We start from the raw sequence: 24106 nt of genomic DNA, 5'->3' as shown, positions 1-24106 counted from the left end.
GTGGGCAGGGGGCAGCCAATCAATGATTCTCTCTCATCGTTGATGTTTCTATCTCTCTCTCCCTCTCCCTTCCTCTCTGGAATCAATAAAAAATATATTTAAAAATAATATGAAGAGATGAATGCATTTCAAAGAGATTTAAGTGAGGACTGTAGCAGAGAGGATTTGTTGTTCTGGTTGATGGTGTACAGTTATCTTGTGTGCACTTCCAAGCTGCAGGCTTTTGGGGGCTTTTCTTAAGCATCGTAAACCGTGGGGAACAGGCCAAACATAGTGGGCTGTGGAGGCAGAAGTACACTTGCATCGCAACTCTACGATTGTATTAACCAGGTGTCCTTTGGCAGGTTCCGTAACTCTTCTGCAAACCTCAGGTTCTTCATCTATAAAATGTGGATGATTCTTCCCACGTAAGATTGTCCCAAGGATTAAATAAAGTAATGCATGTAAAGCTCTGAGCGTTATGTGCCTGGAACACAGTTTTATCAAGTTTACTATCAATACACAGAAATACATACAAACATGCAGCTTTATTCTTGTTAAGTTCTTGCTACACTCTGGAGTTGTGCTTTTGAGAAGTATTTGTTGTGAATCATTCTTTCCCCCTTTCTTTATGGCATTTTTGCTTACTTATCGTCAGCAAATAAATCACAGAGGAAAGAAATTACTTCACCCTTGCATTAGAGCCAGTCAGTGACAGGAAATCAGAACTGGTGAGGGAAACAAAGAAAGTTGAACTTTTGGACAGAGAAGTAATTATATTTTTATTCGCAACAGACTGCATATTAAATCCTTACCTGTGACTTGCAAATTTCTGGAGAGTGACCTCTGAGGATGTATTTGCAAAAGAAAAGAAAATAATAAAGGAAAGAGAGAGAAAAAGAAAAAAGAAAGAAAAGCCTCTGGCATAGTGAGAGGAACCATCCGGTTTACTCCTGCACATTCCAAAATGAAGATTGCGCCTGTCTCCCTCAGCATGCCCTGCTCGGCTCCCAAGGCAGTTTTCTCTACAGCTGTTCTGCAGGCTTTTTACTTTTCTAGTTTGCACGTTAAGGCTGGGCCCTGACATGTGGAGCTACAGCACCGTGAGCGAAAGGTCAGGGTTTGCTCTCTAACTTTACAGTGGTGAGGATGGGGAGGCTTCTCCCAGAATGCACCTGGGACCCACTGCATTCAAAGAAACAGATCCAGGGGACCCCTGGTAACAATTGCTGGGCTCTCAGAAAACACAGCCCCCAGCTCCCCTGGCTTGTTCTCATTCATGTTTTTCCTTCCTTTTACTCTTTCTCCTTTCCTTTCTGCCTCTCTTTTCCTCTGTTCCTTTCATTCTATGATCTAAAGGAAGTTATCTCCTTTTACTTTACTTCAGAACTTTGGAAGCAAAAGGTTAAAAACTGGTGACTACAAGGCTTTGAATGATGACCACATTCTTTAATGTGGATAGAAACACATGTTTTAGGAACCTGGCCATTGGGAATTCCCTTCTTTTTTTTTTAATATATTTTATTGATTTCTTACAGAGAGGAAGGGAGAGGGATAGAGAGTTAGAAACATCGATGAGAGAGAAACATCAATCAGCTGCCTCCTGCACACCCCCTACTGGGGATTTGCCCGCAACCAAGGTACATGCCCTTGACCGGAATCGAACCTGGGACATTTCAGTCCGCAGGCCAACGCTCTATCCACTCAGCCAAACAGGTCAGGGCGGGAATTCCTTTCTTGAACGCCATTTAATAAGCAGGCTGTTGCCAGCATCATTCCAAGTGAAGACATAGAGCAAGGGTGGAGGTCAGGTGACCTGTGGCAGGGGGAAGCCTGTGAAAAGTTGCTAAGGGAGAGGTACAGTCAGCTCTGCAGGTTAGCTGAGCATCTCAGGGTGATTGTTCAGCACACAACAGGCAAATTGTGCTCCGTCTATTTCAGATCAAGTGAAGATAAAGCAGCTTAATAATGCTTCTTTCTAACAACTAATTGAAGATACTGTACAAGAGTGATAATGCACAATTGAAGAGAAATCCAAAGTTAATTTTGCTTATGGGATCTGTTTGCTGTTTGACTCCAAGATGCATTATTGGTCTGTCCTTCAACAAATTTCAATGATGAGTGACTTGCTCTTTCCTACATCCTGCCCTTTTAAGGTCACTTGTTGCCTTTTATTTTTTTAGTATATATTTTTATTGATTTCAGAGAGGAAGGAAAAAGAGAGAGATAGAAACATCAATGATGAGAGAAAAATCATTGACCAGCTGTCTCCTGCATTCCCCCTACTGGGGATCAAGCCCCCAACTGGGCATGTACCCCTGACTGGGAATCGAACTATAACCTCCTGGTTCATAGGTCGATGCTCAACCACTGAGCCACACTGGCTGGGCACTTGTTGCCTTTTAAAATACAGCAGGCTTTCAGAGTTGCCTGAGGGAGCTGTGCTTAAGGCCAGAGGAATCCTCCTCCTCTTTTTGGTTGGGTTCTAACTTAGTGCCCTCCTTCACATATATACAGAGACATGAATGTATCAAGTTCAACATAATAGTCTTTACAATTAGGCTCTCAAAATTTTATTAAAAATTTGCCAATCATGGTGTTTATTTAAATGTTGTGCATTCCTTGCTCAATATCTTGAGGGAAAATGCTAGTTGGCAAGTACTACATATGTATATAATGTATTCTATTTCAGTAATGCTTTGTAATCATTTTTTTAAAGTTGGCTTTATCTATGAAGTAAAATAACTATTCAGTTTAACATCACTTAAGAATAGAGTCTTACTAAAAAATAAAAGTGTAAGGTCTTACTCAGAGGAAGACAAATACCATATGATTTCACTTATATGTGGGATCTAAAGAACAAAATAAAAAACAAACAAAGGAGAAACAAACTCATAGATAGAGAACAGACTGATGGTTGCCAGAAGGGTGGGGGGTTGGGAGGCTGGGTGAAAAAGGTGAAGGGATTGAGAAGTACAGATTGTTAGTTACAAAATAGTCATGGGAATGTAAAGTACGACATAGGGAGTATAGTCAATAATATTATAATAACTGTGTATGGTGCCAGGTAGGTACTAGAAATATCAGGGGATCACTTTGCAAAGGATATGATTGTCTAACCACTATGTTGTACACCTGAAACTAATACAAAATATTATTGAATGTAAACTGTAATTGAAAAAAAAATAAAAAAAAAAAAGAATAGGGCCCTGGCGGGGCAGCTTTCTTAGTTGGTTGGAGTGTCATCCTGTACACCAAAGATTGTGGGTTCAATTCCCCGTCAGGGCACATACCTGGGTTGCGGGTTTGATCCCTGATTGGGGTGCCCATGGGAGGCAACTGATCGGTTTCTTTTTCACATCAATGTTGCTCCTTTCATTTTTCTAAAATCAATAAAAAACATTCTCGGGAGAGGATTAAAAAAAAGAATAGGGTCTTGCTGACATTAAGTTCTTACTAATGCTGTATAGATCCCTATAATTACTAGAAAGTGATAATGACCGGAGTATGCCCATGGAGTCTCGTAAAGCTGGGTAGTTCCTTTTACCTTAGTTATCCTCAGAATGGCTTTTACTTCTTCATGTTCTTCTGCCATATACATGAAGGGAATGTGTGGGTTAGCCATGCTCAACACAGTTGCTCATCCTTCTTTCCTTTGCCTTTCCAGTGTCCACATGCTGGCATAGGACAGCAGGCGGAGACACAGTCAGGGGCCTGATCACTGTTGATCCCACATAAGCCTGTGGTTTAGAAGCTTTGTGTGTGGAATGGCTTGGAGGTGAGGGATCAGGAAGAAGGGAACGTGGAAGAAGCTTATAATATTAGTCTAGGAAGGAGATGAAAACCACAATTAAAACAGTAGGGTGGTGAGAACATAGGATGAATTTAAGAGACATTTAGAACAGAGAATCTACACAGAAATTGATTGGATATGGCACAGTTTTTTCAAAGTATGGTTCTTTTATCAGAAACATAGAGGTAGTCTGAAAAAGACAGATTCCTGCCTTAGCTGGTTTGGCTCAGTGGATAGAGCATCGGCCTGCGGGCTGAAGGGTCCCAGGTTCAATTCCGGTCAAGGGCACATGCTTGAGTTGTGGGGCTCGATCCCCAAGGGCACATGCCTGAGTTGTGGGGTTTGATCCCCAGTAGGGGGCATGTAGGAGGCAACCAATCAATGATTCTCTCCCATCATTGATGTTTCTATCTCTCCCTCTCCCTTCCTCTCTGAAATCAATCAATCAATCAATCAATATATATATATTTTAAAAAAAGATTCTGGGGCCCTACCCAGACTCAATGAATGATTTTTTTAACAGGTTCCCTGTGTAATTCTGAGGTACACTCAGATTTAAGTGGTGAAGGGAAAAGGGGTGTAAAGAATGGTACAGTACTTGGTTTTGTGTTGGGTGAATGACCTCACAGTGATGCCCCAGACGAGGTAGGAGAGCAAGTGGGTTTGTGGAAGAGAAAAGGTAATTCACTTCTTTACATACCTTTTTGAGTCACTCTCCCCCCCTCTTAAGTCTCCCTTTTTTCTCCTCCTCCTTTATTCTGTCCTTCATTCTTGCTACTCTGAATGCATTTTGTTATTGTTGTTTGTGTTCTTACTAAATGTGGGTGAGCTCTTCAAGAAAAAGTATCTTTAGGTGGTTAAAAAAAAAAGAAAAAAAAGGTTAACTTGTCACCATCACTGTAAAACATGCCTCCATCCAGAGCTTACAGATTTTTAGAGTTGCTTTTTCTAGAATTTTGTGATTTTAGTGTTTTAGGCTTTTCACTGACAGGCATTGATGTACATCTCCCCAGTGGTCCACTTGTACCACGTGAAGTGACGTTTTCAACTCTGCCCAGTCTGGTGGCAACACGTTTACAGACCAGCCCTGAGCTGGCCTTGCTGCCTGCAAGGATCCAGACTTATCCATCCCCTTTCTTCCTTCTTTCCCTCCAATGCTACCCAGACTTCAGGATACAGTTAACTTCTCCCTCCTCCATAACATTTTCTCTAGCCTCTGCCCCTCTCCATTCCCAATAGTTATTTTCCATGTGACTCATTGGTTTGCAGTAGTAACTGGGTTACTTACCATGTTCTCTCATCAGGAGTGTATGTCTTCAAGATGCATCCCCAAAGAAACTTCTTTCTAGAAACTTCCTGAAGTCCATCTTCTACTCAGACCTTGGCCAATGTGATCCAGATATGCCAAGGAATCCAAGCAAAGCTCTTACAGGATGCTTCACCTGTACTGTAATTCTTGGTTTATTTGTTTGCCTCCTACACTGACCCATAAGCTTATTGAGGTTACACCATCCTCACATTTTGCCATCGAGTTCTGAGAGCCAAATAGGGCACTAATAAGATACAGTAAGTGAATGAGTAAATGCTCTTATTTTAATTGAGTCTAAACTTACCGAGAGCAGAAGTCCTGAATCTGTATACACTTTGAATCTGATTTGGTGCCTTGCACACTGTGGGTTCTCCTGTCTGCCTAGCCTCACATTCACTCTGAGGACCTGCCTGTTGCCAGCCTGTAAGTTGGAGGCCGGTCTTGGTACCTAGTTTACCAGGGGGTCTTGCATTACTTGCTCTTTGAAGTGCTCCTCTTGCACCTGGTATTTTCTCCTTCCAATCCTTTGATTTTGGCATCCAGCATCTAAACATGTATGTCATATTCACGAATGTTCTCTATCAGATAATCTCAGTATTTTTTTTTTTTTTTTTACTTTAAAGCCACCTCTTCAGTCTTTGAAATGAATAGTAGTAACATTAGATGGTGGGAGGTGATAACTTCATTGGAATTCAGGGCGAGGACTGCGGAGCCACACTGCCTGTCTTCTACTCCCGTTGATGAACTGTTTGACTTGGAGCATGTTTCGTGGCTTCTCCATGGTTCACCTTCCTCACCTGTAAATTGGTGATAAATATAACACCTCCTAGTGCTGTTTAGAGGACTGAATGGATTAATGAAAGGAGTTCCTGGCATAATGTGTCTGCTGTAACTATTACTTTGTTTATATTTTGTGTTCTTATAAATTAATGCCAACAAAGGCAATTTTAATTCATAATAAGTGTGTGCACATATTCATTTTATGTAAGTTTATTGTGTACTTATTCTGTTCTAGGCATTGTGCGAGGTATTGGGGATATAAAATTTTGAGGACAAGTTATATATACATCTTGCCTTAAGTTGTTGACCGCTGGAAGATATAAACGAATAGGCAACGTGAATGCATATGATACATGTTATGATAGGGACGGTACAGTGTGTAATGATAAGACTTCGTCCAAATTGGAGCACTGGGGGAGGCTTTCCTACTGGGGCCTGAAGGACAAATAAGAATCAGCCAAGTGAAAGGGGAAGAGAGCATGTTGGAATGTTCCAAGCAGGAGTGACTGATGTTCAGAGACTGTGACATAGAAAGCAGAGTGCTTTTGAGGAACTGAAATTTAATGTAGGGAGGAGACTAGCAAGCTCTGAGTAGACAACCAGGTGCTGCAAGGCCTTGCCCGCCATGTGAAGGAATTGAACTTTTCTTTACAAGCACCATGAGGCCACTGAAGGGTTTTCACAGGGCAGTGACATGATCAGATTTGTGTGGGGGGAGTTTTTTTGTGTTTTTTAACCTTTCCATTGCAAAATAAAATAGAACACCATACAGACTTGTCTACACACGTCTGCCCTGGTAACCACAGCAAAGATAAAAAATAGAACTTGCCAACCGCCCAGAAAAGCCCCCCTTCATGGGGCCTCACCCCAATCACAGCCCCCGCTGTCCCCACAAAGACCACCCTGATTTCAACACTCACCACGTCCTTGGGTTTCTTTATGTTTATTCAAGTGTGCATCCTAGGCACGTGTTTAGTCTTGCTCATTTTTTAAAATGTCATTTTTATCAGCAGTTTTGCCTCCACCCCTTTATTTTTTTACAATTATCTATGGAAGGACCTGGGCCCTTCGGCCTGCACAGCTTCCCACAGTCTGGATGTTGCTGACTGTGCAGTCGGGGTGCAACTCTGCGGGTTCCCCCACCCCTGGTGTTTCCTGCTGACTGACCACTGGAGGCCGAGGCTTGATGGGACTCAGTTTTGATCACTTTGACACGAGCATGGGTGAACATGAAATGACTGCTGCTTTCTCCAGGGGACAGATCTGTGTTTTAGGAAGAAAGAGTCTCTGACCACATGTAGAGGGAGAGTAGATGGCAGAAGTCACACCAGGAAGATCAGTTCGTTTTTCTGTGTTTATCCAGAGGAGAGCCTGGAATAGGGACTCTGAGAATGGAAAGAAATGATGGTTTCCAGAAAGGTTTAAGAGTTATTAGCGTGTGTAAGACTTGACAGTTATATTTGAGGACAGCGAGGACAAAGAACTCTCTTTGTGGGATGCAAGAGGATGGCAGGACCTCTCAGTGAAATTGTGAAACCTGGGACTGTTGGGAAAGGCTCACAAGGCGTTTGGTTTGGACATATTGAGTTTGAAGTGCCTGTGGACCGAAGAGGATATGTCAGATTCATATTTCAAGCATTATTTTTAGCTACTTCCTGTTTGCCAGTAGTGTGTTGTGACTTAAAAAAAAAGGTTGTCACCAGAAAAGAAAGATTTTATTCAATATAAATGTGCTTTCAGGTACAACATACATAGTTTCTATCAATGACTTAAAAAATATAGAAGGAAAATTCAAAGAAGGTCAGCTTTAATTATAAGTAAATAAATGAATAACAGCCAGAAGAATGAAAAGAAAAGGTGAGATGCTAACAGAGCATTCCAGCCACAGGGGTGTCCTCAGATCACTTCTGGAGCTGAAACCAAAATGAAGCATTGGGCAGGCGGAGCTTCCAGAGGGAAGCATCAACTTGAGTGAATTGCACCGTTTCTTCTGAAGTTAGAAAAAGGAAAAAGATTCTCGATGAAGTGTGGATAGTGATTTGGGCTTGTCTCAATTTAGGGAGCACGTTTCAGTTCATTTCTGTGATTTCTTGGCAGTGAATTCATTATGACAAGAAACAATGTGGGGAAGGGAGAGAGAAGAATAAGTTCACACATGTTACGAGAACTTTAAGATCTTCTCACCCTAAACTTTTAGCCATAATTTTTAAAACGCTCCATGGAGTTTACTGTTTTTCTGTCTTTGGAGAGCTAGCTGACTTGGGAAAGACTTTAAAGTATTACTGAAGCCAGTTTGAGTCTTTTGCTCTTTGTTTTCCTACCATGGCCTGCCACTTGAGCAGAGAAGATGGAGAGGGTGTGATTACAATTCAGCCTTTGGGGAAGGGAGGGTCAACTTTTATTTTCAATATGACAAACTGGAGATCTAAAATTTGGGAAACTGTTTAATGCCCATGGCTTGTTGAACATAGCCCACAAGTTTGACTCGTAATTTAATTTATTCATTAATTCTCTTTTATGGCAACATATGAGATAGCACATCTCCAAATTTGTCATGATTCCCAAAGAAAAATCCTAAACTGACTTTTTCCCCATTTTATTGCCAAATTACATTTTAAGAAGTACTTCTTGAAACTGTGTCCCCAGCACATGAAAGAAAAGAACCATTATTGGTGTAGGGTGCTGTTCATAGGCATTATTTCATTATCCCTCTGGAATAGAAATGGCTTCAAAGTCCAACAGAATTGTTTTGGGGATGGGAGATGTATATTGTTGTTTTTCCACACAGTGATCAATTATTTTGTTCCTGCATTGACTGCCTGGGCCCATTTGGTGTTTCTCATCTGCCTCCATCCTATAGCACCTCTGCCCTCTACTGTGAACATTTTGAACTTCTCCGGTGGTCTGGGTTCCTTCCTGATGATCTCACATGGGATTGTCCTCAGTGCTGGCTCCAGACCCTCTGCTGGAAAGTGCCCTGGGAAGCCGGGACTCCACCCAGCTCCACGCACTGAACCTGGGCCCGGGTCCTCTCTGTCTGCAGGGTGCATCTGAGGGCTGCTTGTTTGGTGTCACCTTTACCCTCTAAGACAGTGGTTTTCAAACCTTTTTCACTGTGACCCACAATAAGAATCAAAGTGGACATCACAATGCAATGTACACATAACTTTGACTCTACATATGTAAATATATAAGTAAAAGTTGCACAAATCACCACTTGTATTTAAGGCATGCTTTGTAGTCTACTTTTTCCTATTCAATTCCATTAAATGACACTAAAAATATGCTGGTCATAACCCATGTTCATTCTACAATTTATTAATAACTTATAATTTATAATTTAAAAACTCTGCGTAACATTCTGACAAACACATGATTCCTTTTCAGAGAATCCCTCCATAATATATCTCTGTTCTTGAATATCTCCAGAGAGGGGACCACTTCATTCCATAGTTCTAGTGTTTAGAGGACTTGGATGCCTTTTTTTTTTCTTCTTGTCTAATCACTGTGGCTAGGACTTCCCGTTCTATGTTGAATAGGAGTGGTGAAAGCGGACATCCCTGTCTTGTTCCTGTCCTTAGGGGAAATAGTTTTAATTTTTGCCCATTGAGTATGATGTTGGCTGTAGGTTTGTCATATATGGCCTTTATTATGTTGATGTATGACCTCTCTATTTCAACGTTACTGAGTTGTTGTTTTTTTTATCAAAAAGGGGTGTTGGATTTTGTTGAATGCTTTGTATCAATTGATATGATCATGTGATTTTTGTCTTTCAGTTTGTTTATGTGATGTATCACATTTATTGATTTGTGAATATTGTACCAGCCTTGCATTACTGCACTTGATTGTTAAAGGACTTAGATAACCTTTTAGAAATATAGCTATTTATAGGCCAGATTTCATAATGCTTTAGTAGTGATGAACCCAATGGTACCATGAACTATTTTTCTATTTGAGTGTTTTATTTAAATGAAAACTGCTTGGAATAAGTACCTGTATATGGGAGGTTGGAAATTTTCACAGAAATTGCATAATAATATTTCTTAAAGAATGAGAATCCTATTAAATGTCCTTTTATCTATAAAAGTAAGTTCATTGGTTAATCAGATGTGTCAGAGTGTGGTAGGTGGTCACAGTTCATTGACATAAGCTTTATCATGGCTAGAAGTATATGCTGTCATTTATAGATGCAACAGAGCTGGGAAATGAATGACTTGGATTCTCTGCCTGGCTCACCCATCACCGTGAATCAGTGGAGACTGTGTCCCTAACTCCCTGGCAGTGAGCTTGCAGTATGAATTATTATTTTTTTCCTGGAAGTGGGGAATTAATTCACACTCTTCACAGTCTGTTTACAACCAGTGCACACACTGGCAAGCTGACCAGCAAGGTGGCTTTGTCTGTGACCAAATGGTTAAGAAACTCATCAACCTTAGTCACTTTAGCACCAGTCTGTATCACCAGCACAGCTAACCAGTGATATTATTCTGAAATTCCTAGGGATTCCTCCACATCTCTGATGTCATAAGGATTGCATATTCATTGTCAACAGTGTGGCCGAGTTTTATAAGCTTGTTCCTTCATTTTTTCTTTTAACAAGAACACTTATTAAGAGTCTACTATGTGCCAGACACTGTTGTAGGATTGCAGGTGCAATAGTGAATACAGCAGAGCAGGGAAAATAACCCTGCTGTTGCAGAACTTAAATTTCAGTAAGGGATATATACACATACAGTATCACATACATATATGTGTACATATGTACATATATACATATGTATAGTAAGAGCACCAGAAAATAAGGAAGGGAAATGAGAGATTGTTGGTTGGGGAGTGATGAACTTCTGACAGGGTGGCCAGACAACACCTCACTCAGATGAGTTCTTTGATACAAACTCCTAAAGGAAGAACACAGTCTAGAAGAAGTCTCTCAGACATTTTTAAGTATTCTTAACTTGGGGTCTATGGAGTTTGTATGGGGGAAATATTGCATCTTAATTTTTACTAACTCTAACCAAAATTTATTTCTTCCAAATCATGAATGTAGATAACCAACTATTGGGAGAACCTGTAACTTTGTCACAGGGAGAGATCACAGATATGTTCATATCATACACAGTTACTATAGACATCTCAAAATATTATTTGTGCTCATCACTACTTATAAATTATGATAGTTAAATCTTGCAGTTAAATGTTGTTATTTAATAAAGAAGCACATATCACAATTTAAAAAATATCTGTTTTAATAATTATACTTCAAAGTAAGAGATTTCCTTGTATCCCTAGGTATTTCAGCTTATGAAGTTTCAGACATCCTGAGAAAGAGGCTAACACTTCACTAAATTGCCAAAGGAGGCTCCTGGCATAGAAATGTTAAGCTTTAGTTTAATCCCTAACTGAGAGCTTTCTTCCACCTCCCACAAGAACGGCACACTCTTCATTTGTTTTCCTCTCGTAGAGATTACTCAAATACATCCTGAACAGATGGGGAGGGTTTTCTGGATAATTCCATAGCGTTGTGACTGTGAAAGATCCTTCTTAGCTTCCTGTTTAACGCAGGCCACACACTATTAAAATACTTGCCGAACAATGCAGCAAGTCAAGCAGAAATTTGGCTTCTTAGAAAAAATGGCAGTTTAATACTTCACAGATCAGCTTTTAGGCTTCTCTGAAAGTTACTCAAAGGGCCTTAAAGGCAGTGCCATTTATTTTATAAGAAGAAGGAGATGTAGAAATAGAATCAGTTCATTTCACTCATTTACATCATCTTTTTAGCCAGTGCCTGCATCACAGTGTTGACCCAGAGAGTCTGTCCTGATTGAGAGCTCATAAGCTATGGACCATGCCACCTCCACCTTGACCAGCCTGTGGGGAATAGGAAGGGATATGCATGTTTGACCATTTTAGCAAGGCAATCATAAGAACAGGACCTCTTATGCAGGTAGAAAGGGGAGGGTGATCCCCTAGTTAAATGGATATGCCAGAGAATTTTGTCTTGCTGCTACATGTTATGTGCTTCAGATCTCTTTGGATATATTCGTCTACCTCTCAGCAAGAGGGAAAAAATCAAATGTAAAAATTCCCAGCATCTTGATATTACTGGGAACATCAAGAGAGAAACTCTGTAATTTTAACATTAAACTTTATGCTTGTCTAATGCATAAGGAAGTTGATTCTGTGTCATTAAACCTCTTGGATTATATCTTCAGTTGTAGCCTTTAGTTCTGGGTAATAGACACATGAAAGGTGTGATGAAAGCTGTGAGCCCCGTTGCGCTCATTTGCCGGCTTCTTTTCCTTTCCAGGTTGGTGAAAGATGCTCCCTGGGATGAAGTCCCGCTCGCTCACTCCCTGGTGGGTTTTGCCACTGCCTATGACTTCTTGTACAACTACCTGAGCAAGACACAGCAGGAGAAGTTTCTTGAAGTGATTGCCAATGCCTCGGGCTATATGTATGAAACCTCATACAGGAGAGGATGGGGATTTCAATACCTGCACAATCACCAGCCCACCAACTGCATGGCTCTGCTCACAGGAAGCCTAGTTCTGATGAACCAAGGTGCGTGTGGACACAGCTGAGGGACACCTGGGCTGACACGAGATGTGGCTGCCATGTTGCGAGCAAAGCATTTAAATATGTTTTGATTTCAGAGAAAGGAAGGGAGAGGGGAGAGAGATAGAAACATCAATGATGAGAGAGAATCATTGATTGGCTGTCTCCTGCAGGATCCCTACTGGGAATCGAGCCTGCGACCCAGGCATGTGCCCTGATTGGGAATTGAACTGTGAGCTCCCTGGTTCATATGTCAGTGCTCGACCACTGAGCCACACCAGCCAGGCATGAGCAAAGCATTTTTTATAACTAGTCTTAGTACATGTTCATATTTGATCCTAAGTCTGTGAGATGAAGTAATAACTAGGTTATCTCTTAGAGAATTGAGAGACATCTTTCTTCATTTCTGCTAGTTATATTAGCATGAAGGTTATTGAATTAGGGCTTTTTGATTGTCCCAAGCCATGTTTTTAAAATATGTTTTTATTGATTTTAGAAAGAGAGGGAGAAGAGAGAGAGAGAAACACTGATGTGAGAAACATCTATCAATTGTCTCCTGCATGCCCCCTACTGGGAGTTGAGTTCACAACCCTGGCATGTGCCCTGACTGGGAATCCAACCAGTGACCCTTTGGTGCATGGGACAATGCTCAACCAACTGAGCTACACTGGCTAGGGCCCAAGCCATATTCTTTTTATTTTATTTTACTGATTTTTTACAGAGAGGTATGGAGAAGGATAGAGAGTCAGAAACATCGATGAGAGAGAAACATCAATCAGCTGCCTTCTGCACACTCCCCACTGGGTATGTGCCCGCAACCAAAGTACATGCCCTTGACCAGAATCGAACCCGGAACCCTTGAGTCCACACACCGACGCTCTATCCATTGAGCCAAACCGGCTAGGGCCCAAGCCATATTCTTACAGCACAAAACCAGTGGTAAATATTGATTTTTCTAGAGAATTTTGACAGTGAAGACAGCCAGCCTGGATAAATGGAATTTTTAAAAGCTGAACAGGTGGTTTATTATTTGAAATGAATATTCCTTGCACAGATGTGTATCATTACACCAGTACTCTTATTCTCTAAAGACTTCAAACTACCAATGTGGATCATTTAGGTCAAATTTGGAAGTAACTTTTGTGGATTGTATAGCTATTTTGCCTTCATGTATAACATAATTGCTAGTATTACATTTTCTTGGTTCTTATAATTCTGTCTTAATTACAACTCCTGTGGAAGTTTATAAATGACTAAATAAGATTATATTTTTAAAAAGCTGCTCTAAGAACACAGTGAATTATAAGGATATTAAATATATACTTGGAGCTGGCAAGTCTAAAAGGATTTAACTCTTATATTCCCCATAAGAATATGAATTCTCACATCAACCATATAAGGTAGCGGGGATTTTTGACCCACTTCTGGTCAAACTCAAAGTTCAATCTCTTTTCACTATATTTTGTTGCCTCTCTGGGAATAGAAACTTAATTTCTAGCAACAAGGAAAGCTTAATTAAGAGGGTGAATTTTCATGCTAGCTTCCTTTGCCCCCTACTCTCACAAAAACAAAATTTAATCCCAAGGTCTGTGGCTGGCTCAGATTGGAGCAAATTTTGTACTTCTTCCCTGGTAGGAGTTTTCATATGTATTTTTTCCTGATTAAAGTTATTTATGAGAAGACTGGGTAGAAAAAGAGTGAAATCTCTGGTTTTGCACATCTCAGTTAGGCTTGTAGTCCTCACTTTCTTGGCATACTCCTTCCAACGTTAGGAGCTACTTTGGTCAGGCTGTCCCAATATTCCATGTTCTCCCGACCAGCCTGCAGGTACTGACCGAGGTAGCTTAGAGCACACCGTAGTTATACTGGATTCACATAAAATCTCCAAAGAGGGAGAATTAGAATTTTCTGTCTGTTCTGCTAACCCTATCTAAGTTTTGGTGCACAGAAACCACAGGACCACATGTAAGCAGTTTACAAATCAAGAGGAAAGAAGAGAGATGTGAAATGTTCAAATGATTACCCAATAGTTATAATAGCACCAGTGAATTAAATAAGAGGTAGCATGAAGTTATGGTTACATATCATCGAGTATATTACGTTTGAATTCAAAAGAACAATATTCTTTAAATGAGCTTGAGAAGGTTCATGGAACTTTGAAGGATAGATAGGATTTGGTAAATGAAAACGATGAAGAACATTCTAGCTAAGGTATGTGGATGGTGGAAACATAGCATTAATCACAGCAATGGTACGTCATATGACAGATTTGAAGTTTGCAAAATATGTTGGGGGACATGGCCTCATATCTCCTGAACAGGGTTTTTATAAGGAAAATCAGGTTATCTGATGTCCTGGGAGCAGTGAGCATCAGTTGCCTTGGTGTCTGGTTGCAGATGGAAGCTATAGACAGGGAAAAGATGAAGATGATTGAAATTTTAAACCCTAACGATTAGAGAACAGAAACTGAAAAGTATCCAGAAGATTGGCATGCCAGGTGTGGAGCTGGGTGGGAGACAGATCCAGGGTATAGTTAACAGTCACTCTGACCAGCGAGCCTGAGAACAGTGTTTCCACATGAGGTGGGAGCAAGGACTTACTTAGCCTGGGTCCTTGGATTTAGGCTGGGAACTGTGGTCCCGGGCCTCTGGAAGCCCCCACACCCAGCACACTAGTAGCCATGACGGAGTGCTCAGCACTGACGGCCACACACACACGTCTGTGGGAGTGAAGTAGTAAGACTCCACCCACATTAGGAGGCAGTGAGCTTAATTTTATCCTCAGGGTTGTGTGTTTTAAATACAAGAAAGCAAATGCCATGACGGAGTGCTCAGCACTGACGGCCACACACACGTCTGTGGGAGTGAAGCAGTCAGACTGCACCCACATTAGGGGGCAGGGAGCTTAATTTTATCCTCAGGGGTTGTGTGTTTTAAATACAAGACAACAAACCTTAAATCTCAAGACTTGGGCTCAGATCAAAGTTCTGTTCATTTTCAGTCATGTGTCTGAGGTCTTGAACAAGTCAACCTTTCTGTAACTTCGGAGTAATAATGCATCATTGAGCTATTAAAAGGATTAAGTAGGATTATGTTCAGTGCTGTGTAAATTACAAATGTTATAAAAATGTGAGGAGTTGTTATTGTTACTTAAATGCTAGTCTCGCAAGAATTATAGAAAGCTAGCATTTATGTTGTAAGGATTTTGAAAAAGTTTTTAGACCTTTAATTTTCATTTGGGGAGATTGAAGAATGTGACAGGTTGAAGAAGTGCTTAACAAAACCACGTAGCTCGTTTTTGGCAGATTCTGGACTCCCAGCTGATGTTTTCGGCCCTTAAGTTGCCACTTCAATGGTCTCTTCACCCCATTGGGCTGCCTTTTCAGATCCTAGGGAATCTAAAAGCACAAAAGAATGTGAGAAATTGTTGTCTGAGGATAGAACAAATTGATGATTGCCCATTTAGCCTTTGTAGTATTTGTAATTATTACAAATCCTATAAAATAATGGTGAAAGTTTTATAAACTGGTAAACTTCAAAAAATATATTCAAATAGTAGTTTTTAGTAAAATTGAATTAAAAGTCTTAATGTACAGCATAAAGTTATGTGCAATTTGTGATCTTAAATGTGATGTGGTTTCAATTTATTAAAGATTAGGAAATGACTGATGTTCACTTAAAGGTTTATCTTCATTTAATTAATAAATGACCTGTATTCAAGAACTTCTTAACTTACATCCTATACCCATCACAATCCTGGATTAGCAGCATGTTCTTTATAACGTTGATAAGTGGGAGTTTTACAAAATGCAGTTTGTAATATAAAGGAGTCAGATAACTCAGAGGGCTTTATTTGGCCACATTTTTGTTTATGTTTGTTACAGCCTTAGTCATCGTTTCCACGTGTTTTCATCCTCCAGGGTATCTTCAAGAAGCCTACTTATGGACCAAGCAAGTTCTGACCATCATGGAGAAGTCTCTGGTCTTGCTCCGAGAGGTGACGGACGGCTCCCTCTATGAAGGGGTCGCGTACGGCAGCTACACCACTAGATCACTCTTCCAGTATATGTTCCTCGTGCAGAGGCACTTCGACATCAACCACTTTGGTCACCCGTGGCTTAAGCAACACTTTGCCTTTATGTATAGAACCATCCTGCCAGGTATAGTGAGGAATCGCAAGTGGGTCAATGTTAACTATTGTCATTTTTCCTGATTATGAAAATGGGCTGGAGAAATGTGGGGTTTGAGCCATATTGCAATTAGAGGGATTAAAAAAAAATCAAAATAGAGTTCAATGTAAGGGTTACATAGCCAGAACATCTCGGGAGTTAAACGGGAGGATTTGTGATTTAGGTATTGTAAAGCTTGGAGCATGACAGATCAAATAGAATTGGTAGGCGCCACAGAACTTTTATTTTTGTATGTGTAAGCCATGCATACATATACAAAATTCATTTTCATGAATCAAAACAGGATATAAACATTTACGATTACATGTTCATTTTCCTTTATATGTGATCCCTCATCAGTCCTATTTTCGTTTTTAGTTCATAATTTTTTTCTTCCAAACTATATAGACATGATTCAAAATGAAATATTACATCTACATATTTAAGTTGGGGCTTTAGTATTTTCTTTAAGTTTTTTATTGAAATAACTAATATAAAATATAGGAATATAGCCAAAAAGTGAATTTCTATAAAACTAATCTCTTGTTGCTGTGTAGCTTAGTCTTCTAAGAGAACTGGCTCAAAAAAAGTTATATGTGATTTAAGAACTGATTTATTTCTAAGAAAGCCTTGTAACGCTTCTTATTTCTAAACAGGACTTAAAAAAAAATTAGGAGGTAGTTTTTCATCAAGATGGGTTCCCCTCCTCCCTCCAGTGAAATGAAGTTTTCAGATGATGATTCTAGAATTACAGTAAAAAATTCTGTATTTAAATCTCTTTTGCTGTGGTTGTATACACATGGATTGGATAGAATCTCCATTATTGAGTTAGTTTTTCAAAAATAATACAGAGCAAAAGAACCATATTAAAATTTAGTTTAGACTTACATTCAAAACTCTGTTTTATTGCTTATTCTTAGACATACCAGAGCGACCTGTTTTATAGTTTATGTTGATAACCAAAGGCCTTTAATGGTCTCAGTGTTCTGTAATTTGAGCTGAGATCTAACAGCCAACCGCAGCAGGGCTGGGGTCTGCTGTGAGCTGTTTACGTAGCTGCTGTTTAAGCTGGAAAAGACAGCATGAACACCTCTAAGAAGAGGATTCAAGTATTTGTGTCCATTAACTCAACAAACCTTTCTTGAACACCTATGTGGTGGGCAGGAGATTCAAAGAGGAATAAAACATATCATCTGCTTTCAAAAGATTCAGAAAATCACTTTTTATAATAAGACTTATTTAGAAAAGCAATTACTAGACAACTGCTATTGTCCAGTAATTGCTTTTCTAAATAAGTCTTATTATAAAAGCAATAGTTAGAAGCAAAAATATTAGCTGTAAATTATGGAAATGCAGTCATGGTCACATTTGGAAGGGATTCTGTGTTAAGCCAATCTGCTTCAACCTTTCTCTTTTTTCTCTCCAGCGGCTATTCTAGTGACTAGTGCTGTCTGACCCGGCGTTTTCGCCCATTCTTCTTCTTTAAGAATGTCTGGAGCATATCCTGTCTTCCCTGCTTTTATTTTTCTGACCCATTTCAGTATGATATTTGCATTTCCCCTCTTTTCTTTAACGTCCAGCAATACACACTGGCAGGATCTCTGTGGGAATTGTTAGGTTTTCTTCCTGTGGAAACTCAGTTTCTCCTCTACACCTTATAACTTCCGCTTGATTGGAGGGCACATTGAGGCATTTGTGTTATTGTTTTGGCGTAGGATGTGGGTTGAGTTGGTAGGAGAGCTATTGCTCATTTGAGGTCCAGGAACTCACCATGCTCAAGAGGATAATGCCTGTATCTGTGCAAACATAACTGCACATAGCATGGACCCCGGAAACCCAGGAAGGTGGGCAGTGTACGTCATTAGTCGTCGTGGCATCTTCATCACCAATGACAAGTTGCCACACAACAAATACAAACTTGCACACATGATTTGTGGAGGACCTTCAGCGGGGTTCTGATTAATTGGTCCGGGGTGGAGTGTGGGCATTGTGGTTTCATTTGTCATTTTTATCCAAGATGCACACTTGATTCTAATTTGCAGGCAGGATTGAAAGTCATTGTTTAGGCCTTTATGGGGATATGCAGTTTTAAACTTACCTTAGTTCTGTAAAACTTCTTTCCCCAGGATTTCAGAGGACTGTGGCCATTGCAGACTCAAATTACAACTGGTTTTATGGTCCAGAGAGCCAGTTGGTGTTCCTGGATAAGTTTGTCATGCGTAACGGCAGTGGTAACTGGCTGGCTGACCAAATCAGGAAGAACCGCGTGGTGGAAGGCCCAGGGACCCCCTCCAAAGGACAGCGCTGGTGCACTCTCCACACGGAATTCCTCTGGTAGGACACGTTGCGTGGACTTTGCAAAGAAATTGTACCCAGGGGTACAGGTGTGCTAGTTTTTTGCCTTAAAAAAGAAACAACAACAAAAAACTAATCTAAAGCCTCAGTACTTGCAAATTCAATTCCTATCACAGTGTTTGAAACGCTGCTAGAAACATTTCCTGACATTTAAATCTAATTACCGTTTGCAGTTTGATTTTCGTATGTTAGAGATGTCCTGGGCTCACACTGTTTTACAGATATGCCTGTTTTGATTTCCATCATTTTTGAAATTGTATAAAGAGAAAACCATCAACTAAATTTAGACTGGGTTCTTCTGATAATCACACCCCAAATAATTTGTTTTGTTTTGGTAAATGAAGCATTATAATCTGCTAATAGCAAAGCTGTTACTAATTTTCAAAACTATTTAAAACTGTTTAAAAGTGTTTGACAGTTTCACTTTGATAATAAAAGAACCATGTAATATTTTTTTTTGGCCTTAATCTTTTAAACCAGAAAGAGAACCAGTGTCTCCTTTTTAAAGTCCTGCCAAATATATTACTGGCATCCAATAAATGAAGATAAAAATTACAGGGAACTAGTTGATAATTAATCTCTTATGTCTTTTCAAGCTTTTGACACTTGCATTCAACTCTAAAATAAGCTTCTGAGGTGTGATTGTTTCCCTTCATTATTTTTTAAATTTTAGACAGTTAAGAGGAAAATAACACTAGAAAAGAGGTAATTGTCTCTAGTTTAACCAGCATTTTTAAAAACTGTATTCACAGGTGAATTAAATATATTACTATGCAACCATTCTTGATGCCTTTTAGGGAGATAAAGTCATTATTTAATTGTGTTTTCACTTAAGCAACCGAGAGAGTTCTATAAAGCTGACTATAAAGCTAACTTAGATTAATGCTAAGTCTGACTTGGTTCAAAATCTGCCTGATAGGAGTATGCCAACTGGCCAAAAACTGAAAGAAGGATGGAAAGTTCAGCTTGTGTCTGGATTTGGCAAATCACAAAAGGAAGCCAACCTTATTATACCAGGCCTGGGGAGAGACATGCTTTCTGATGTTCTGAAACTGAGACTCTAGAACAACAGATGAAACAGCCACAAACACCAATAAGATTAACTCTGCCATACGCGATTGATTCACTGTAGAACAAATTCTCTACGAGCTAATGACACAGGTCTGCCTTTCTGCCCTTGGGCAGGAAATTACATGAACCTGTCAAGGCTGTTATTTCAAATCATCAAAAGCAAACAATCATGTTTATTATTTTTGCAGCCTTTCTGAATCAAAAACCTGTGTTCTTAATCACTTGGAAGTTTAATGTTAATTTTTTATTACTTGATAAAAAACAGTTATCCTAAATAACAGGTCATTTATTGTCCAAAATGCATGACATTATCTGTAGATTAAAACAAAAGCTTTAGATCTGGGCTAGGCAGTGGTAGCCACAATTAGAAATCCTCAGTATTAATAGTTTCCTGAATTTCATCTATTTATATTCTTAGATGTGGTATTCACAGTAAATTGTATCTAATATGTGAAGTTTAACTTCATTTAAATTAAATTTTAGAGGGTAAAAAGTACTCTGCCAAACTTTAATAATACTATTTATTGTAGAAAAATATTTCATTGCAACTCAAGGCGTGTTAAGGTTCTAATCCAAACACAGGGTTCTCTAGAATGGGAGCCCCTCAAGCTAGAGGTTTGGGTGAAGTACTTAATTTTCTGATCCATGAGCCCCAGTCATTTGGATGGCAGCTCTGACATGGTTCAGTGAAGAAGGTTCATAGCAGAAGTAATCATTTCAGGCTCAAATCCGAGGATCGCATGTTGTAAAGATATTCTCCTCTCTAATGGCAGCTCTGACATGGTTCAGTGAAGAAGGTTCATATAGTCATTAGCAGCAGTAATCATTTCAGGCTCAAATCCAAGGATCGCATGTTGTAAAGATATTCTCCTCTCCCTTTCACCAAGGGTGTTAGTTCCCCTGCACAGTGTGACCATCCACAGGTGTTCTCAGAACTGTCCCTACTACAGTCTGCACTGCCAGCACTCTGGGTAGCATCAGTGTTTTCTGATGTGTTATTTTCACTTCCACCAGAAAACCAATTAATTTTTTAAAAATGAATTCTTTCAGGTACGATGCCAGCTTGAAATCTGTCCCTCCTCCAGATTTTGGCACCCCTACATTGCATTATTTTGAAGACTGGGGCGTTGTGACTTACGGAAGTGCACTGCCTGCGGAACTCAATAGGTCTTTTCTTTCCTTCAAGTCAGGAAAACTTGGGGGCCGTGCAATATATGACATTGTCCACAGAAACAAATACAAAGACTGGATCAAAGGATGGAGAAATTTTAATGCAGGGCATGAGCATCCTGATCAGAACTCATTTACTTTTGCTCCCAATGGTGTGCCTTTCATCACGGAGGCTCTCTACGGGCCCAAGTATACCTTTTTCAACAACGTCTTGATGTTTTCCCCAGCTGTGTCCAAGAGCTGCTTTTCTCCCTGGGAAGGTCAGGTCACCGAAGACTGTTCATCAAAGTGGTCTAAATACAAGCATGACCTGGCAGCTAGCTGCCAAGGGAGAGTGGTCGCCGCAGTGGAGAGAAATGGAGTGGTTTTCATTCGAGGAGAAGGTGTGGGAGCTTACAACCCCCAGCTCAGTCTGAAGAACATTCAGAGGAATTTGATCCTCCTGCACCCACAGCTTCTCCTCCTGGTGGATGAAGTCCATCTGGGAGAGGAGAGCCTCTTGGAGACGGCAACGAGCTTCTTCCACAACGTGGACTTCCCTTTTGAGGAGACAGTGGTAGATGGCGTCCATGGGGCTTTCATCAGGCAGCGAGATGGGCTCTATAAAATGTACTGGATGGATGATACCGGCTACAGTGAGAAAGCAACTTTTGCTTCCGTGACCTACCCTCGGGGCTATCCCTACAACGGGACAAACTATGTGAATGTCACCATGCACCTCCGAAGTCCCATCACCAGGGCAGCTTACCTCTTCATCGGGCCATCGGTGGATGTCCAGAGCTTCAACATCCACGGAGACCCCCAGCAGCTGGATGTGTTCATAGCCACCAGGGAACACGCCTATGCTGTTTACCTTTGGACAGATGAGACCCCAGGCCAGTCTGCCTTTGCACAGGTCATTGCCGATCGTCAGAAAATTCTGTTTGACCGGAGTTCAGCCATCAAGAGCGCCACTGTCCCTGAGGTGAAGGACTATGCTGCTATTGTGGAGCGGAACCTGCAGCATTTTAAGCCAGTGTTCCAGCTGCTGGAGAAGCAGATCCTGTCCCGAGTCCGCAACACAGCCAGCTTCAGGAAGACCGCTGAGCGCCTGCTGAGATTTTCAGACAAGAGGCAGACTGAGGAGGCCATCGACAGGATTTTCGCCATATCCCAGCAGCAGCAGCAGCAGCAGCAACAGCGCAAGTCCAAGAAAAACCGAAGGGTAGGCAAGCGCTATAAATTTGTGGATGCCGTCCCCGATATTTTTGCACAGATTGAAGTCAATGAAAAAAAGATTCGGCAGAAAGCCCAGATTCTGGCACAGAAAGAACAGCCCATAGATGAAGATGAAGAGATGAAAGACCTTTTAGACTTTGCAGATGTGACCTATGAGAAACACAAGAACGAGGGCCTGATGAAAGGCCGGTTTGGACCGGCGCGGATGGTGACGACTATGCATAGCAAAGCCCCATCACTGTCCGCTGCTTACACCAGACTCTTCCTGATTCTGAACATTGTTATTTTCTTCGTCATGTTGGCCATGCAACTGACTTATTTCCAGAGGGCCCAGAGCCTACATGGCCAAAGATGTCTGTATGCAGTCCTCCTGGTAGATAGTTGTATTTTATTATGGCTGTACTCTTCTTGTTCCCAGTCACAGTGTTAGCATTGAGCTGTCAATCGCTCAATCATTTGTGGTCACAAATCTATGCAAAAAAAAAAAAAATCGCCCTAGTTATTGGATTTTTTTCTCAGATTCATTTTCACAAATGAAGGGGAAGATATCTTCACACAAGAAAGCAAGGACATGGGGAAATCAGAATTGAAGTAGGTAAAGAATTTGTCAAAGGAATAAAAGTAGTTTGGATGTCCCATGATGTTTCTGGAAGTGTTTGGCTTGGCTAATTTAGTGGTCCATATAGTACTACTCTTAAACACAAAGTCTGGTTTTAAGTAATTTTTAAGAAACAAAAAAGACAGAATTGGATTTTATTAATATTAATTTAATGCTACTAGCAATCTTCAGATACTATTTTATGAAAAGCCTGAAGCACACAATTCTGAGAAATACAGACTTTTTTTAAATGGTGTAGCCATCTTAAAAAAAATAAATGTTGCAAAGTCCTGGTATGGCGGTGCCATCTTCCTGGGAGAGTAGTTCCTTAGTTAAGTGAATAACAGCACTTGTGTATTGAATTACTATTCAGATAACATGGTAAAATGATGGCAGAAAAATAATTAAAAAGTTAAGATATATTTCCAGTAGAATACATGTATGTATGAATGACTGTTTGCTTAATGATGTCCATTTCTGCACACACCTAACTGATTGCTTTTATGCATACATTGGTTATTCAAATAAGACAATTTCAGATAACTTGATTTCCTATTTTTTTTTAATATGGAAAGTTGCTGTGGACCTAGTGACTAAACTTTAAAAAGAAAATATTTTATATCCTTAATGTTAATTTCAATACCAAAGAAGATGGGGAAGCTAAAATTTGGATATAATTCTTATGTTTTTTAATAGAAATTTTTCTTTAAATTTATTTTGTTTAATAAACATCATAATTGTGATTTTTCAGTAGTGTCTGTCTTCTTTGTTTCATTATATTTAGCAGCAGTTTTTTAAAACTTTGAAGAGAAATGTTTATTTGGGCATGCATTAATTAAACTTATAAAGTAGTATTTGAATTGAAAGAAGAATTTCTCTGCTTATTTGCCTTTGTGTTGTTTAAACATTTTAAATATTTCAAACCAAAGCCAACCTCTGATATTTGAGTAATGCCATACTTTTAAAAGCATAAAGTTTTCTTATTTATTTGCAATCAAGTCCTCAGGAGGTTAACAGCAGCACAGAGTACACTACTGGGAACATATTCCACAGTTTATACTTTGGCATAAGAAAATGATATACTTAAAAGGAACTGAAGAGTAAATTAAT

The 24106-nt window shown here is 40.0% G+C and overlaps 1 protein-coding gene across 5 annotated transcripts in view; it reads left to right on the top strand.

The window, feature by feature from the left end:
• The window catches only part of DSE (dermatan sulfate epimerase), a 66440-nt gene extending 42696 nt beyond the window's left edge, over nucleotides 1–23744 (top strand). For all 5 annotated transcript variants that reach the window (XM_005884685.2, XM_014532142.1, XM_014532141.1 and 2 more), the window contains 4 exons: nucleotides 12169–12422; nucleotides 16336–16575; nucleotides 18711–18918; nucleotides 21061–23744. In XM_005884685.2, coding sequence (XP_005884747.1) covers nucleotides 12169–12422; nucleotides 16336–16575; nucleotides 18711–18918; nucleotides 21061–22828 — 2470 coding nt within the window. In that variant the 3' untranslated portion in view covers nucleotides 22829–23744. The remainder of the gene's footprint in view (nucleotides 1–12168; nucleotides 12423–16335; nucleotides 16576–18710; nucleotides 18919–21060) is intronic.
• Nucleotides 23745–24106: the final 362 nt, after the last annotated feature.

The sequence above is a fragment of the Myotis brandtii genome, unplaced genomic scaffold, assembly GCF_000412655.1.
Source record: "Myotis brandtii unplaced genomic scaffold, ASM41265v1 scaffold847, whole genome shotgun sequence".
NCBI classification, from domain to species: domain Eukaryota; kingdom Metazoa; phylum Chordata; class Mammalia; order Chiroptera; family Vespertilionidae; genus Myotis; species Myotis brandtii.
Note: the sequence above shows the minus strand (reverse complement) of the source record. Positions and strands in the feature narration are given on the sequence as shown.